Source organism: Marmota flaviventris, chromosome 6 (assembly GCF_047511675.1).
Source record: "Marmota flaviventris isolate mMarFla1 chromosome 6, mMarFla1.hap1, whole genome shotgun sequence".
Lineage (NCBI taxonomy): Eukaryota > Metazoa > Chordata > Mammalia > Rodentia > Sciuridae > Marmota > Marmota flaviventris.
Window position 1 is genome coordinate 116,352,569 of NC_092503.1, and position 17,454 is coordinate 116,370,022.

Genomic DNA, 17,454 nt, shown 5'->3' on the forward strand with positions numbered 1-17,454 from the left:
CCTGGTATACAATGGATGTCAGGATGTTGTCCTTCCTGGTGGGCCTCTTCTCTGTCTTCAACACCGTCCAGTTCATCATCTTTGACCTGAACCAGATGACATACATCGGCTACCAAGACAAGTACAACATCTACAAGACCACCGACTCCCAGCTGGGCTCTTGGGTCATGAGAAACAGGCGGGTCATCAACACGGTCCTGTCCTTGGTCACTCTGGGCGTCAGCTGCTTCCTCCTCTACTGCCTCCACAACAACACCTACACCGGGCTGCCCATTTACGCCGTGTGGATCGTCGCCTACGAGTGCATCCACCTCTCCATCGCCCTGTTCATCCACCGGATCATCAAAAAACAGTTCAGGGAGCTGAGCCACTTGTACTTGATCTTTCAAGTCTCGAGAATGTTCCTGCACTTCTTGGGTCTGCCCTGCCTTGCCAAGCATGGCTATTCTATCTACAAGGACTCCTCCATCTCGGGCAAGTTAAGCCGCCGCAGGCGCTCCTCGGTCAGCACCATGGACTCGTGGTCCCCGGTCGGACCGGGAATGCTGTACCGCAAGTCAAACTAAGCCACGCCAGGAGCATGCGTTCCAAAGATGCTGCTTGCTCTTTCAGAGTTTTGGGGGTTTATGCATTGAGGAAGGAGAGTTCCTGGGGGAGGGAACTGCATGGGCCAATTTCTGGGCCTGTGAGGAAGGGCCACTTGTTTTAGCAGGAGTGATGTATTACCTTCCAGCTGACTTCACCATGGCATCGATGTGTGTTTCTGTCTCCTAGTCCCCTCTGCTCTCTTAGCTTCTAATTTCTCTGTTGTGGATGATCCAATGGATATATGGTTCTCCTGAGCCCTTTTGAAGCAGCGCTGGCCAATAGATCTTTCTGGGCTGGTGGAAGTGCCCTTTATCTGTACTGTCCACTAGCCACAGGTGGCTATTGAACACTTAGGGTGTGGCTCTTATAACCCGGCAATAAATTTTTAAATTTTTATTCCATTTTAATTAATTCCAATTTCAATAGTCACCTGTGGTGGCTCGTGGCTCCTCTAATTGGAGAGCGTGGTGAACTGGAGACTCAGTTTGCTTCTAGCCATAGAAAGGACCGACCACTGCCGGCTTCCTATATCCCTCTCCTCCTCTCAGACTTTTCAGAAAGTAAAGTTTATCATGTTGGTTCATCACAACATGATGAAGAAGAATCCCCTCTTAAAGAAGCTCCAGTCTGGTGCGGTGGCGCACACCTGTAATCCCAGTGACTCAGGAGGTTGAGACAAGAGGATCACAAGTTCAAGTCCAGCTTCAGTAACTTAGCGAGACTCTGTCTCTAAATAAAAAATAAAAAGGGCTGGGGTACAGATCAGTACTAAAGTGCATCTGGGGTCAGTCCTCAGTACCAAAAAAAAAAATTATATATATATGTATATCTCCAGACATTGCCAAATGTCCCTGAAGAACAAAATTGCCTCTGGTTGAGAACTACTAATTTAAAGAAATGCACCCCCAGCTGGGTGCAGTGGTGCATACCTGTAATCCCAACGGTTTAGGAGGCTGAAGCAGGAGGATGGAGAGTTCAAAGTCAGCCTCAGCAACAGCAAGGCACTAAGCAACTCAGTAAGACCCTATCTCTAAATAAAATACAAAAAAACAGGATAGGGATGTGACTCAGTGGTTGAGTGCCCCTGAGTACAAAAAAAAAGAAAAGGAAGAAAGAAAGAAAGAAAAGCACCCCAGAGCTGAGAGCTGAGAGGTCACACTCTTACTAAAGGAGAGCCCCTTTCCCTGACAGCGTCTTACATTCAACCACCTGTGCAATGTTTTGTTCCTGTTTTGTTTTCTTTTTTGGGACTGGGGACTGAACCCAGGAACCCAGAACACTTCACCACTGAGCCACCTCCCGAGTCTTTACTATTGCTTATTTTTTACTTTGAGACAGGGTTTTACTAAGTGGCTTAGGGTCTCCCTAAATTGCCGAGGCTGGCCTGGAACTTATGATCCTCCTGCCTCAGCCCCCTGAGTTGCTGGATGACAGGTGTGTGCCACTGCACCCAGCCCAGCACTCCAACTTTTACCAAAGTAAAAGGAGGGACCCTGAGGTGTCGGTGTAGCTCATTTACCTAGCACACATGAGGTCCTGCTTCCAATCCCCAGCACGGGGTGGGGGGTGGGCTTCTTTTAGGATATTTCCTTTGTCCTCAAAAAATGTTGAGAATGAAGTCAAGGGATGCTGTTTTGACTGCAGTTTTCCAAACCATGATCATCATGATAGTATCTCACTTTTACTGAACATTTATTTAATAACTGCAGGTACTGTTCTAACAATTCCCCACCTCCTTCGACTTGTAAAAGATGCATTTGGACCTAAGGCAGTTCCCAAAATGACCACAAGGTGGCAGTCAGTAATAAGTTTCCGCTCAGAGCTGTTCCCCACCTGCCCCCAAACCAGATCCACAGGGAACTAATTTAAGATTTAGGGAGCCTGAAACTGATGACCAGGAGCTAATAGAGTGTATTTCTGCCCTGGTCTCAGGCATGATTTTCTTCTTAGTACCAGAAAACAAAAAATAAATCTGAGCAGATTTCTGGGTTCTGATTCCCCCACCCTATTTGGGGTGGTTGGAGTGGGAAGGTGGGGAACTGAGAAGACCTATGTCTTGGGGAGGAGCACAGAAGCAGAGTTCGGAGAATCAGCTCCACCACCAGTTACTTGATACAGGAACGTTTAAAACCCTCAAATATGGAGCTGTGTCCCCTCTCTACCAAGAAGCACTGTTGCCTCGGCTTCTACATTCTGCCTCCCCCATTCTCTCTAGGCAAGCCTGCACCCCAACACTGTCAAGATGACCGCCCCACTGCCCATCTCCTAATTGGCTCTCCGCCTTCACTTACCTGTCCTCTCAGTGGCTTTTGGCTGGCTGACCCTGCTCTCTCCTGAGAACAGATTTCTCTCTTGGTCCATGGGACACCAGGACGGCGCTGTCTCCATGCTCATTCTCCTCCCTGACCTCCTCATCTTCCTGACCCCCAAACCCCGAGTGCTCCAGGCTCAGTCTTTGGTCCTGTCTTCCTCTTGGTCTCTCCCGCTCCCTGCCCACCTCAACCAGGCCGTCACTGAGAAGCCCCCTCTATGTCTCCAGCCCCAGCCTCTCCCCTGAGCTCCGCAGGTGTTTATGGAGTTGCTTCCTGGGGGAGTAGACCACCTTTAGCATCGCTCCCCACTCTCCTCACTCCCTGAACGTGGCTGGAACAGGAGATCCTCTAATGACAAAGAGAACACAGCAAAAGGGATGGAGGTCACTGCCAAGATCAGGTCACAAAAGGTGATGAGTGCTGCTCCCTAAGGAAAGCCAGCTCCCGTGTTGGAAGGATCCCCGAGGAGAGGCTCAGGGGACTGAACTGAAGACAGCAGCCCACAAGGCACTGAACCCTACCCACAGCCCCCCAGTGAGCCTGGAAGCAGATCCTCCTCCTCCAGTCAAGTCCCGAGGTAACTTTGACCCCAGCTGACATCTCGGCCACAAGGGAGAGAGCCTGAGTCACGCAGGTCTGTCCAAGGCCACTCTTGTTCCTGCCACAGAAGGAACAATTCTCCACCTAGCCACCAGAGGGAGACTGTTGAGACCTAAGTCACACCAGGTCCGGCCTCTGTTCATTCACCAGAGTGCCCACAGCTCAGCATAAAAACGGCCCCGTTCTTGCCATGTCACCCGAGGTACTAAGTAACCCAGTTCCCTGCCGTGCCTCCGATCTCTGTCGTCCTTCCTTCTGCTCAGCCACACTGGCCTCACACACCCAGCACATTCCAGTCTTGGGGCCCTTGCACTGGCTGTTCCTTCAGCCTAGAATATTCTTGCTCCAGATACTCACTGGCTTCCTTCAGGTCTCACTCCAAAGTCCTCTTAGCAGACCTGCCTCCTGCTGACCTCCGTGAGCCAGCCTCTGCCTGCCCCTTCCCATTCCTCTCTGACCCACTTGTCCTGCTTTTTATTATTACTTTTTTATTTTATTTATTTATTTTTTTAAAAGAGAGGGGGACAGAGAGAATATATATATATATATATATATATATATATATATATATATATATATATATATATATATTTTTTTTTTTTTTTTTAGTTTTCGGCGGACACAACATCTTTGTTTGTATGTGGTGCTGAGGATCAGACCCGGGCCGCATGCATGCCAGGCAACCGCGCTACCGTTTGAGCCACATCCCCAGCCCAGCTTTTTTATTTTTGAAAAAAAAAAAAAAAACTTTTTAGCCAAGCACAGTGGTGCACACATGTAATCCCAGAAGCTCAGGAAGCTGAGGCAGGAGGATCACAAGTTCAAAGCCAGCCTCAGCAACTTAGTGAGGTCCTAAGCAACTCAGAGACACTCTGGGACCTGAGTTGGGCTGGGGATATGGCTCAGTGGTTAAGTGCCCCTGGGTTCGATTTCCAGTACACATATTTATTTATTTATTTAGATTTTAAAATTTTTATTAATTTCATTTTTCCCCCCTGGTGCTGGGGATGGAATCCAGGGCCTTGTAGATGCTAGGCAAGCATTCAACTTTACTTTTAAAATTTTTTATGTTTTATTTTTTGATACTGGGGATTGAACCAGGGGTACTTTACCACATCCCCAGCCTTCTTTATTTTTAATTTTGATATGGGGGTCTCACGAAGTTGCTTAGGGCCTCAATTAAGTTGCTGAGGCTGACCTTGAACTTTTTATCTTTCTATCTCAGCCTCCCAAGTCAATGAAATTACAGGTGTGCACCACTGAGTTCAGCTTTATTTTATTTTAGTTTTTGGTACTGGGGAGTGAATCCAGGGTCACTCAACCACTGAGCCAAATCCCCATCACCCCCACCCTTTTGTGTGTGTGTGTGTGTGTGTGTGTGTATTTTATTTAGAGATAGGGTCTCACTGAGTTACTTACTAAGTGGCTGAGGCTGGCTTTGAACTTGCAGTCCTCCTGCCTCAGCCTCCAGAGCTGCTTTATTTTTTATTAGCACATATCACCTGCCTAACCATATATAGCTATCCCTCCCACCCCCAAAACATGGGAGCACCATGCTATTTTCCTAGAGCAATGCCCAGCACATAACAGGTGCTTGATAAATACTTGAGGACACAGACCCTCGGCAGAACAAAGTGGCCGCTTGTCTCTGGTTTCCCAGCTGGTGAGAGGCTGCTCTTCCAGCATCTCCTCTTCCTACTCCTTTCCTCCCTCCCTCACTTCTGCAGTCCCTGGTGAGGAATCTAGAGAGTTCCAGGGAGTTCCATATAGGGTAAGATCGCGGCTTCCTTATTCCGCTTCTTTCCCCACTCTTCTTCCTTTGCACCAGCCACTGACGCTAGGAACACCACCGCCACCTCCAGCTCCTTCTCATCAAGTGTCAAGTAAGCCCTTTTATCGGTGCAGGTGTCCCCGAGAAGGGTGGAACTCAGAGCCCTCACTCACCCCGACACTGTCCCTTTGGGAAGGCTCTCTAGCCCCCTGGGCTGCTTTTCTCCCACCGTTGATTGCGGTATTACAAGCCTGAGCTGGCACCGGGCAGTCTCTTGGAAAGCACGCCCTAGCCCACATTCCAAAGCCTCCCAGCCTGGTGAGGGGACAGCTCACATGGGTCACTTGGACCCAGCATGACAAGTACTGGAGGAAGCACTGGGGTGCACAGGGGCAGTCCCCAACTCTCAGAGAGTGGAGAGTCAGGGAAGTCCTCCTGGAGGAGGACACCTTTAAGTCTTAAGTAAGACAGCGAGTTAGCCCTTAGGAGGGACAAGAGGAGAGGGGAGGGAGGAGACTGAGTTGCAGATACCCTGGGAGAGTGAGGCTCTCGGGTCTTATCAGACATTTCCACCTGCGTGCGGCAAACAGTGGGGTAAAGAGGAAGAAGTGGACAAGGAACTTCCCCAGGGAGAGAGGGGTCTCCCCTTTCCCACGACCTCTGCTCTGAGGTGTCCATCGCTAAGTGTTTCTGAACATCCTTCCCACCTGAGAGCCACCACCTGTAACTCCAGGCCTCTTCCAGCAGCTGTGACCCTTGGAGGACACACTGTGCTGGCCTCTCTCCACGGCTCCAGTGTGTAAACACAGCCCTGCACGGAGGCCCCACTCAGGAGGCGGAGGCCAGGGGATCCCAAAGGAGCCTCAGCAGTCCAGCAAGAGTCCTGGGGATTTAGCGAGACCCTGATCCAGAATAAAGTTTCTAAAAGGCTGAGGATGTAGCTTGGTGGTAAAGTGCCCCAAGTTCCATCCCCAGTACCAAAAAAATAAAATAAACTCTCCCATCAAGATTGCCTTTGCCTCTCAGAGATGTGTCTAAAGGGTGGCCCTAGAATGCCGCGGCTGCTGCTTTTTTTTCTTTTTTGGAACCAGGGATTGAACCCAGGGGTGCTTAACTACTGAGTCGCATCCCCAGTCCTTTTTTATATTTTACTTAGAGACAGGGTCTCATTGAGTTGCTTAGGGACTCCCTGAGTGGCTGAGGCTGATTTTGAATTTAAGATCCTCCTGCCTCAGCCTCCTGAGCCGCTGGGATTACAGGCGTGCGCCACCACGCCCAGCTAGAGTGCTTCTACTGTAAAAGGGGATTTTTTGGAGGGAGAATTAGGGGGTACTCAGGTATTCTCTGAGATATCTTCAACCCCAGCTAACATAGCTCTCCACTCTCCTCAATTCCTGAGAATACCTCAGGAGAATAAATCAGTACCCCTTCCTCCCCCCCCCAAAAAAAAGCCCCCATCACTGTGTCTTAAGCACAGGCATCACACCTTGTTTCTTACTTTCATTTATTCATTCATCCAAACACATGGCTTGAGGGCTGGGCTCGTGGCCAGCGATAGAACACTTGCCCAGCGTGCATGAGGCCCTGGGTTCGATCCCCAGCACCACATAAAAAAACTAAATAAACAAAATAAAGGTACTGTGTCCATCTATAACTAAAAATATATTTCTTTAAATGCATGGCTTGATCCCATCGCACCTTGATCCGCAGGTGCCATGCCAGCGTGAATAATTTAGCACGACCCTGTCTCAAAGTAAGGTGAAAAGGATTGGGGAGCTGGGCGCGGTGGCGCACGCCTGTAATTCCAGCAGCTCAGGAGGCTGAGGCAGGAGGATCATGAGTTCAAAGCCAGCCTCAGCAACTTAGTGAGGCCCTAAGCAAATTAGTGAGAACCTGTTTCAGAATAAAAAAGAATAAAAAGGGCTAGATATGGCTCCATGGCCCAGCTCCCTGGGTTCAATCCTTGATATATAAAAAAAAAAGAATTTGGGGTAGAGGTCACTGGTAGAGCACCCATGGGTTCAATCCCCAGTACTCAAAAATCTGAGGAAAGAGAGAAAGGCATGGCTTATCAACTATCTGCAAGGCATCGCGCTAGGAAGTGACGCAAAGGTGAAAAAACAAGGAACAGTCTTGGCCCTGAATCAGGGAAAAAACAAAACAGACAAGGAGCAATTATCCCTGAAGGGTTTGCCCTCTGTTCTGGGGAAGGGATTAGTACATCTTCGGGTTAAGATGGGTCAGTTGTCCCGTGTTAGAGAGGACTCTACCCTGTTAATGTCTCCATTTGGAGATTAGGTACGGGTTTAAGGAGATGTGAATGGGAGCCCGGTTGACAAGGGGTGGAGCTGTGATGTCGATTTGGGGTGTCAACTTAACTGGATTCAGGGATTCCCAGATAGCTGGTGAAGCACTAATTATTGTCAATGCTGCAGCAGGTGCTGAGCTCATTTTTCTTCTGCTGAAAGGGAAACCTTGGTGGCTTGACATTGAATAGAAGACTGGGCTGTCGGGGGTGTCTCTCAGGGTCTTTCTGGAGGTTAGTGTGTGAGTCAGTGGGTGAGTGGGGGGGACCCACCCACAATGTGAGCAGGCACCTGCCAATCAGCTGGAGGCCTGAAGGGAACAAGAGAATGAGGAAGCCGAGTTCTTGCTCTCTCTTACTGAGCTGGGATGCCTCTCTCCTCCTGCCAGGTTCTCTCTCTGGCCTTTGGACTCCAAGACTCCTGAGGCCTCTGACTTCAGTCAGAGAATTATATTACGGACTTCTTTGGTTCCAAGGACTTCGGACTCGGACTGAGCCCTGTTAGCAGCTTCCCTGTCCTGTAGCTGACAGATGACCTATCATGGGACCTAACTGAGTGAGTCAGTTCCCCTAGCAAATCCCTTGTCACTGCCAGGCACGGAGGCACACACCTGTAATCCTAGCAGCTCCAGAGGCTGAGGTAGGAGGATCACAAGTTCAGAGCCAGCCTCAGAAATTTAGTGAGGCCCTAAGCAACTTAGACCCTGTCTCTAAATAAGAACCAGGACTTATTTAGCTGAGGATGTGGCTCAGTGATTAAGCACCCCTGAGTTCAATCCGTGGTACCATGGGGCTGGGGATGTGGCTCAAGAGGTAGTGCGCTCGCTTGGCATGCATGCGGCCCGGGTTCGATCCTCAGCACCACATACAAAGATGTTGTGTCCGCTGAAAACTTAAAAAAATAAATAAATCTAAAATTCTTTCTCTCTCTCTCTTTAAAAATAAATAAATAAATAAGTTGTATTTAAAAAAATCCCTGGTACAAAAAAAAAAAAAATACCACTGAAAAAAGATGGCCTTATTTAAAAGACAGAAGAGCCAACCTGAAGGAGCTACCAACAGGCCAGAGATAGAACTGCTTGAGCAACAAAATAAGTAACAATAATAGTAGATTCTAAAGCCAATAGAATTAAATGCATATCCATGAGTCCATACTAATATAAATAACTCAATCAACAAAACTACCTCCTTCATTTAACTACATGAAAATATGAAGATTTCAAAACTCGGTAGCTGTGGGTATGCTTGAATGGTTATAGTTTGTTTATAGTAATTGAAACTAAAAATCCCTTGTGTACAGGACAACGCTTAGAATAGAAGGTTAAAGTCCTGGTTCTTTTTTTTTGGGGGGGGGGCGGGTCTAGTACTGAGTCATCTCCCCAGCCCATTTTTTACTCTTTGTTTTGAGGCAGGGTCTTGGTAAGTTGATTAGGGCTTCACTAAGTTGCTGAGGCTGGTCTCCAACTTGTGATCCTCTTGCCTCAGCCTCCTAAGCCACTAGCCTCCAACTTTCCATCCTCCTACCTCAGCCTCCTGAGCCACTGGGATTACAGGTGTGCACCACCATGCTGAGCTCTAGTTCTAGTTTTGTCTTTGCCACTGAGCAGTCTTCTCACACTCAACATCTATAACAGGAATAAGATCACCTACACTTGTCTACCTCATGATTCTACAGCGAAACACGTATTAGGGTCTGAGGAGGTACTCAGGGGAGCACTTGCCTAGCATGAGTGAAGCCCTCAGTTGGATCTCCAGCACTAAAAATAAAAGTATATGAAAGAAATAAAGGAGGGGCTGGGGATGTGGCTCAAGCGGTAGCGCACTCGCCTAGCATGCGTGCGGCCCAGGTTCGATCCTCAGCACCACATACAAACAAAGATGTTGTGTCCACCGAAAACTAAAAAATAAATGTTAAAATTCTCTCTCTCTCTCTCTCTCTCTCTCTAAAAAAAAAAAAAGAAAAGAAAAGAAAAGAAATAAAGGAGGGGAGGATCTCTGCTCACCAAATATCCCCATCACCTATGTCATGATACAGTGGATCCTCATCGTTCATGGATTCTGGATTTGTGAATTTGTCCACATGTCAAAATCGATCTCAGGCCTCAGGTCCATACTCGCAGTTTCACACAGTCATTGGGAACACGCGCAAAGCTGCAAAAAGTTGGAGTCGGAACAACGTGGCCCCGGGCAGGAGTGGCACCGCGTTTTCCCGCCCAAGCTGGGCGAGGCCGGGTTCCCGCCCGGGTTCCAGCTCTCCTACCGCATTCTTTCCATGGTCTAATCAGGGCCACGCTTTTCACACTTTGGTGTTCTTTGTTGGTGACTTTGCAGTTTAAAACATGCCCCGTGCATAGTACGGAGTTGCTGCTTTAGTGTCCCCAAGTGCGAAAAGCTGTTAGAGTCTGTAAACAAGTCTGGATGGCGCCTGGCAAAATGCCAGAGGGAGTGGTTTGTGAAGTAACACCAGCGAGCCATTAAGTGTGGAGATTCCTTATTGGTTGACTGATGTATCTAGTTTATGCTAATTAGATAAGCTGTGTGGAATGTATAAATACTGCTCCTGTCCTACTATAAATGGCTCCCACTCCTGCTGTATCAATCTACACAAGTTGTCGTGTCCCCCCCCCCCCGCCCCCCCCCCGCCCGCTAGCCAGCCGGGCTGCGGCAAAAAGCTATAAGGCAGCTCAAGAGAAGGAAAGTGTGTTGGATAAACATCGCCAAAGCCTGAGTCACCGTGCTGTCGCTGTGATTTTGAGGTTACTGAATCCGTTTATGCATATATCCCTCACGGACCCTGGCACGGGTTTTGGACCAGGATGGCTGAGCTATGTCCCCTGGCCTTACCACTTTATTTTGAGACAGGCTCTCACTAAGTTGCTGAGGCTGGCCTAGAACTTGAGATCCTCCTGCCTCAGCCTCCCGATTTGCTGGGATTACAGGCAGGTGCCACCCCTCCTGGCCACAATATATTAAATAAGGTATCTTTTATTTATTTTATTTTTCTGCAGTGCTGGGGATTGAACCCAGGGCCTCAGACATGCTAGGCAAGCAAGCACTCTACCACCAAGCTACATCCCCAGGCCCTAAATAAGGTAGCCCGAACCAAAAAACATTTAAAAAGGTTAAATATTGATGGGTTGACACACACCTGTAATCCCAGAGGCTCAGGAGGCCGAGGCAGTAGGATCATGAGTTCAAAGCCAGCCTCAGCAACAGCGAGGCCCTAAGCAACTCAGTGAGACCCTGTCTCTAAATAAAATACAAAATAGGGCTGGGGGTGTGGCTCAGTGGTCAAGTGCCCCTGAGTTCAATCCCTGGTAAGCGTACCCCCCCCATGCCCCGGAGAAAAGGGATGGGTATGTGGCTCAATTGGTTAAGCAACCCCTAGGTTCAATCCTCAGTATAAATAAATAAATAAATAAGATTAAGTGTTCCTGGCAACTCTATAACACAAAACTACCTCCAAGAGTAAGAATCAACTTTATTTAGTAGCAGTTTCTATGTGAGTGACCCACCCTGTACTTTCTTTGAGGTAATTTTAAGTATTACTTATAACATCCTAATGGTGGTGGGGGGAAGGTGTTTGTCTATCAGAACTTAAAGTGTTGAAGTGGCTGGTTTTTCTGCCATTTTCTTGTGCTGATGGCTGTCTGAGTAGCGGGGTGCTCCATGGCCCCAAATAGTCTCAAGGAGGTTAATAATATGTCCTGTTTACTATATTCAGTTTTGGACAATTTCAGAGAGAAAATACTTACCCAGGTGACAGACATGTGTTTTTTTTTTTTTCAAAAATTTTCTGCAACTTTTTATTACAAAGAATTAAGCCTGGGGATTTTAGTTCAGTGGTTGAATACTTGCAGGGCACATGTGAGTCCTGGGTTTTAAACCCCAAAACCGTACACATTTTTTTTTCAAATATACAGAAAACTTTAAAAAATAACAATGAAGATCTATATAATTTCTACTTAGATTCTATGATTGCTAACATCGCGTTATATTTGCTTTCAGTCTCCCTATACACGCATTGATTTTAAAAATTAATTGTACTCTCAGACCCTTTTATTTTTGCTTAATCTGTCAGTCATGGAAATCAAGATGTTTCATTTCTAAAACATCATAAGAGAGCCAGAGATGTAGCTAAGTGGTAAAGCATAGCATGCAGAAGGGCCAGGGTTTAATTCCAAGCACCACAAAAAATAAATAAATATATTGTGTATCTGCTAAAAATAAGGACATTCTATATAACAATCGCGCCTTTATCACACCTAAGAAAAATAACCATAATTCCGTAAAATCATCTAATATCCAATGGATATTTAAATCTTGCCAATTTTTCCAGAAATGACAGACATAAAATGAAGTTGAAAACCTCATCAACAGAGAAGCCACATGTTGAAACAAAAACCTGAGCCAGGCACTGTGGTGCACGCCTGTCATCCCAGCAACTAGGAAGGCGGAGGCAGGAGGATCCCAAGTTTGAGACCAACCTGGGCAATTTAGCAAGACCCTATCTCAAAATAAGAAGGGCTAGGGATGTAGCTCAATGGAAGAGGGTCCCTGGGTTCAATACCCAGTACCAATAATAATAATAATAATAATAATTTACACCCCTCTCAACATCCACCTCTATCACACCTATCTGCCCAATCTCCACCAATTAAGCTTACTGTGCTGTAGAGACTCAATCTTCAAGATATGTCAAAGGAAATGGGTGCAGTGGTGCTCACCTATAATCCCACTGACACGGGAGGCAGAGGCAGGAGGATCTGCAAATTCAAGACCAGCTTCAGGAAAAAAGATACATCAAAAACTACACTAGGCTTGGTGGCGCACACCTGTAGCAACTCAGGAGGCAATGATAGGAAGATTTCCAGCGTTGGCAATTTAGCAAAATTCCATCTCAAAGAAGGCTGGGGATGTAGCTCAAGGATGTAGCAACCCTGGGTTCAATCCCCAGTACCAAGAAGAAAAGAAAAAGGTACTTCTTATTATATAATTTTTAAATTTTTTAAAGTGCCATCTTGGTTCTTTGCAATCCACAGGTCATCAGTGTCTCAGACAAGGTCTTAAACTTTTGTGGGTTAATAGACCATTTTAGGAATCTAAGGAAAATTATATGTACTGTCCTCAGACAAATGAGCTCCATGGGTCAGCTTTCTGTCATTGTGACAAAATACCTGAGATAAACAACTTAAAAGGAAGAAAGATTTATTTTGGTTCTTGGTTTCAGAAACATCAGTCAGTCCTGGTCCCCTTGCTTCTGGGCCTGCACAAAGCAGAGTATCATCTCAGAAGCACACGGGGAAACTGCTCATCACATGGCACCCAGGGAACAGAGAGGAAGGAAGGAAGGAAGGGGTCAAGATCCCCTTCAAGGGCACACCCCCAGTGACCTAACTTGCTTCCCCTAGGCCTCGCCTCTTAGAGATTCCACAGTTTCTCAATAGTGCCACAGGCTGGCAACCAAACAGACATTTAACATCTGACCTTTAGGGACATTAAAGATTGCAACATACAGTCGCATACTCACAAAACTACATGTATTTTTCCTGAGGATATACATTGAAGTCTCTCTTTAGGGTTGTGGTTCTCATGTTAAGAACCCCTGTAGCCTAGTGATAGAATTCTTACTCAGGGCTGGCTCAGAGGCACATACCTATAATCCCAGCTACTCTGGAGGCTTAGGCAAAAGGATCAGAAGTTCAAAGCCAACCTCAACAATTTAGCAAGGCCCTAAGCAATTTAAGATGATCCTGTCTCAAAATAAAAAATAAAAAGGGCTGAGGATGTGGCTCAGGGGTTAAGCACGCCTGGGTTCACTCCTCAGTACCAAAAAAAAAAAAAAAAAAAGAGTTCTTAACTAATATGCACGAGGCCTTGGGTTTGATTCCCAGCACCATCAAATAGAAGAAGAAGGAGAAGGGGAAGAAGAAGAAGCCCTATAAAGAAGAAAGTAGAGGGGCTGGGGATATAGCTCAGCTGGTAGAGTACTTGCCCTGCATGCACAAAGCCCTGGTTTCGATTCCCAGCACCACCAAAAAAAGAAGTAGAGAGTAGAGTCTGCAAATGACACTCAAATGGAAAGAAAAAATTTCAATATTGAACTATCCACTCAGGATAAAATATGCTGGGACCATGGGCCAAAAACTAGTAAGACTGTCATTAAAAGGAAATATCAAGTTTTACATGTTACTTATATTTTTAAAAAAACAACTATAAAAATGTATGATGGATAAGACTAGGTAGTTCATATCAAAAAACACCGAAGAGTTCAAACCAACAGAAATGGTTGAGAAGAAAATGTCAGTCGAGGGTGAAATACTCAGCATATTCCTTCTGTTGGTCAATGCCTGAAACACTGACATTGATTCTGGTTTTTTTTGTTTTGTTTTGTTTTGTTTTGTTTTTTTGGTGGGGGGAAGGGGTACCAGGGATTGAACTCAGGGCACTCAGCCACTGAGCCACATCCCCAGACCAATTTTTGTATTTTATTAGAGACAGGGTCTCACTGAGTTGCTTAGCACCTCCATGTTGCTGAGGCTGGCTTTGAACTCGCAATTCTCCTGCCTCAGTCTCCCGAGATGCTGGGATTACAGGCGTGCGCCACGGTGCCCCACCCTGAGGTTGATTCTGGAGGCCCTGTTTAATGAGGTACCTTAGCACACATTTAATGGCAACCGGGATGGCAATAGCAGTTGTGTGCTAATGATAGTGACTGACTTTAAAACAGGGCATGTGGCACATCAGTAATCCCAGCTATTCAGGAGGGTGAGCAAGAAGATCTCAAGTTCAAGGCCAACCTGAATGACTTAGCCAGAACTTCTCAAAAATAAATAAATGAAGGGATGGGAAGGTAGCTCAGTGGTAGAGTGCTTGCCTCACACATACTAGGCCTTGGCTTAATTTCCCAACACTATCAAAAGAAATTTTTATTTTAAAAAATAACTGGCAAAGAAAGAAAGAGACAAAACCCTAATTTATAGCATTTTCTGATTTCTGTAATGTAAACCCTCCCACCATGACTGACAATGTAAGTTTGTCAACTGACTCATAAAACTCCTGGGTATTTAGTATCTGGTTCTCCTGAGCTGGTGTGGCTGATTCCAGCATATCACAGAAAAAGGGGGGTCTGGAAACGGGGTCATCTAACCAAACAGTCAAAGGACTGAGGCTCCCAAGTTGGTTGAGAATGAAAATTTTCTGGGGAACAAGATAGGACCCCCTTAATGACTTGAAGACTCCGAGTTGGTTGAGAATGAAGATTTTTCTGGGGAACAAGATAGGACCCCCTTAATGACTTGAAGACTCGTCTTGAGGAAGTGTCAATAGATTCCTGAAGAGTCAGATGGTAGAGCTAGCATCAAGGACGAGAAGTTAGCAAGAGACAAACTTGAACTTGAAACAAGAGAGAATCTCCCGTCTTGCAGGGAGAATGGACTCAGCTAAGGCAGAAGGTCCACAGATGGGGATGTGGTGGAGCTGATTCTTGCACCAGGTAGGAGGAGGCCCGGACCGGGGACGGAGCTCAGTGATAGAGCATTTGCCTAGCATGTGCGAGACCCTGGGTTCGAGTCCCCAGTACAAAGCTAAATATATAAATAGATAAATAAATAAATGGTGGGAGGTGACAAGAGGTCCCAAGATGGACTGCAAAGGACAGACTCAACTGTCTACAATCCACAATCCATTGTTTTGTCTGAGTTCTACAATTGCCAGGGTATTGTTTTCCTGGTGGTTGTCTAGTGTTTCCACCGCCTGGTGTTAACTCAGCATTGGAGAGGACATCTGACAGCCCAGCCTCCATTGGTAATGTGGTTTCCATGGGAAGATGTGTTGGATTTCTGACAAATGATACAAAACAAACTTTTGAAACATGATTCTCTCGGAACTGTCTGTTCTATTTTCCTTGTCCTTAAACTCCTTGAAGAATCCAGCTGCCTTCCTTGTGCTACTGTTCTGAGATTTGGGGCCTGAGACTCTGTTGGCTTCATTAAATTGTGATTTTTCTAGATTTCAGATTTCAATATGGTTTGGACCAGACAAGAAGGAAGGATGGAAACCTGGCCCCACTGGAGTCCGATTTTCTCAAAGTAACTTCATAATTCTATCTAAAGTAAACAGCCAGGGAGATTGATCATCTTGCTCTGCTAAGAACATACCCTGACACCTGCAACGACATTCTCTTCTCTTCTTAGGCCCCGGTAGCTATTTATATCTGTACAACACAGACAACACATTTCTGGTGCATGGTTACAATTTGTCTTATCATCTTTACTATGTACCTTTTGGCTACTCTCCAGTTTGTTCCATGTGCCTTACTCCTGCTTTCCTAAGACTGGAAGCCTTGACCTTATACTTGCCTCTAACGTAGTCATCTTTTAGGGCCTCCCTAAGACTAAGGACAGGCTGGGCTCTGTAGCACACACCAGTGACCCCAGCTACTCGGGAGGCTGAGGCAGGAGAATTGTAAGTATGAGGCCAGCCTCAGCAACTTAGAGAGGCCCTAAGCAATTTAGCAAGAAGCTATCTCAAAAATAAATTGATTAATTCTCTAAATAATGAATAAATAAATAAATTGATTAAGTGCCTCTGAGTTCAATCCCTGACACCAAAAATGAATAATAATAAAATAAAATAATAAAAAAATGCTGGGATTGTAGCTCAGTGGTAGAGCACTTGCCTAGCATGCATGAGGCCCTGGGTTCAATCCCTAGTACTGTGGGGAGGACAGGGGAATTTCAAGGACATTAGCAGTGTGAGGTGAGGGAGGGGTAAAGAAAGACCCTAGCCAGGCGCAGTGGGGCACGCCTGTGATCCCATCTTCCCGGGAGACTGAGATAGGAGGTCTGCAAGTTTGAGGCCAGCCTCAGAAACTTAGTGAGACTCTATTACAAAATAAAAAGAGCTGGGGATCTAGCTCCATGGTGGAGCACCCTTGGGTTCAATTCCCAGAACCAAAAAAAAACCCAAAATAACAAAAGGTGGGGGGGAGACCCTGACCTTGGAGACACATACATTTAGTCAGAATGCTGTCATTTATTAGCCGTGTGACCTTGGTGAACTATTTAGTGTCTGAGTCTTGGTTTTCTCATCTCTAAAAAGGAAATGATCATCTGCTTATAAAGTGTCTGTCACATGCTGGGCACCCAATCCATGGTCATTCCTACCAATGAGCATGTGCTGTATGACACCATTTAAATGGAATTCTGCAACAGGCAAAACTAATCTATAGTGACAGAAAGTAGATCATGGGTGGCCTGGAGCCAGTGTGTGTGTGGGGGGAGATGGACTGCAAAAGGCCCAGGGAACTTGTTGGGGGGTGGAAATGTTCTAGATCCCGATTGTGGTGGTGTTCTCATGGGTGTGGACATTGCTCATAACACGACCGACTGTGTAAACTACCCCTCATTAAGCTGATTTTAAAAAGAAAAAAAGTTCATTCACTTCCTCTCTCCACCAATGAAAATGTGTGCTGCAGGATTAAGGGACACATTCCAGAGCCAAATCCTCATTTTAAATTACCTTTCATGTAGGAGGCTGAGGCAGGAGGATCGCAAGTTCAAAGCCAGCCTCAGCAACTTAGGAAGGCCCTAAGCAACTCAGTGAGACCCTGTCTCTAAATATGAAATAAAACTGGGAATGTAGCTCAGTGGTAAAATGCCCCTGAGTCTTGGTTTTCTCATCTCTAAAAAGGAAATGATCGTCTGCTTATAAAGTGCCCCGCCCCCCAAAAAATTACCTTTCATGTTAGATTATTCATACTACTGGGGACTTTGCAGCACAGATTGATATAAATAAGACTTGGCTTGATATCTATTCTCACTTTCTAACTAACTTCAGTGTAAAATTAGAGAGATGTGTCATAAGGGGGTGGAGGG

The 17,454-nt window shown here is 46.1% G+C and overlaps 1 protein-coding gene and 1 long non-coding RNA gene across 2 annotated transcripts; both read left to right on the forward strand.

Annotated features, from left to right (window-relative positions):
* Tmem217b (transmembrane protein 217B) lies at positions 1-632 on the forward strand. The gene has a single exon (XM_027943550.2). It carries the CDS (start codon positions 12-14, stop codon positions 564-566), a length of 555 nt encoding a protein of 184 aa, XP_027799351.2. The 5' UTR covers positions 1-11; the 3' UTR covers positions 567-632.
* Positions 633-5,311: 4,679 nt separating this feature from the next.
* LOC139706244 (uncharacterized) lies at positions 5,312-6,283 on the forward strand. The gene is made up of 2 exons (XR_011707876.1): positions 5,312-5,383; positions 6,019-6,283. It is a non-coding gene; the product is annotated as an uncharacterized lncRNA (long non-coding RNA).
* The last annotated feature ends 11,171 nt before the right edge of the window (positions 6,284-17,454 follow it).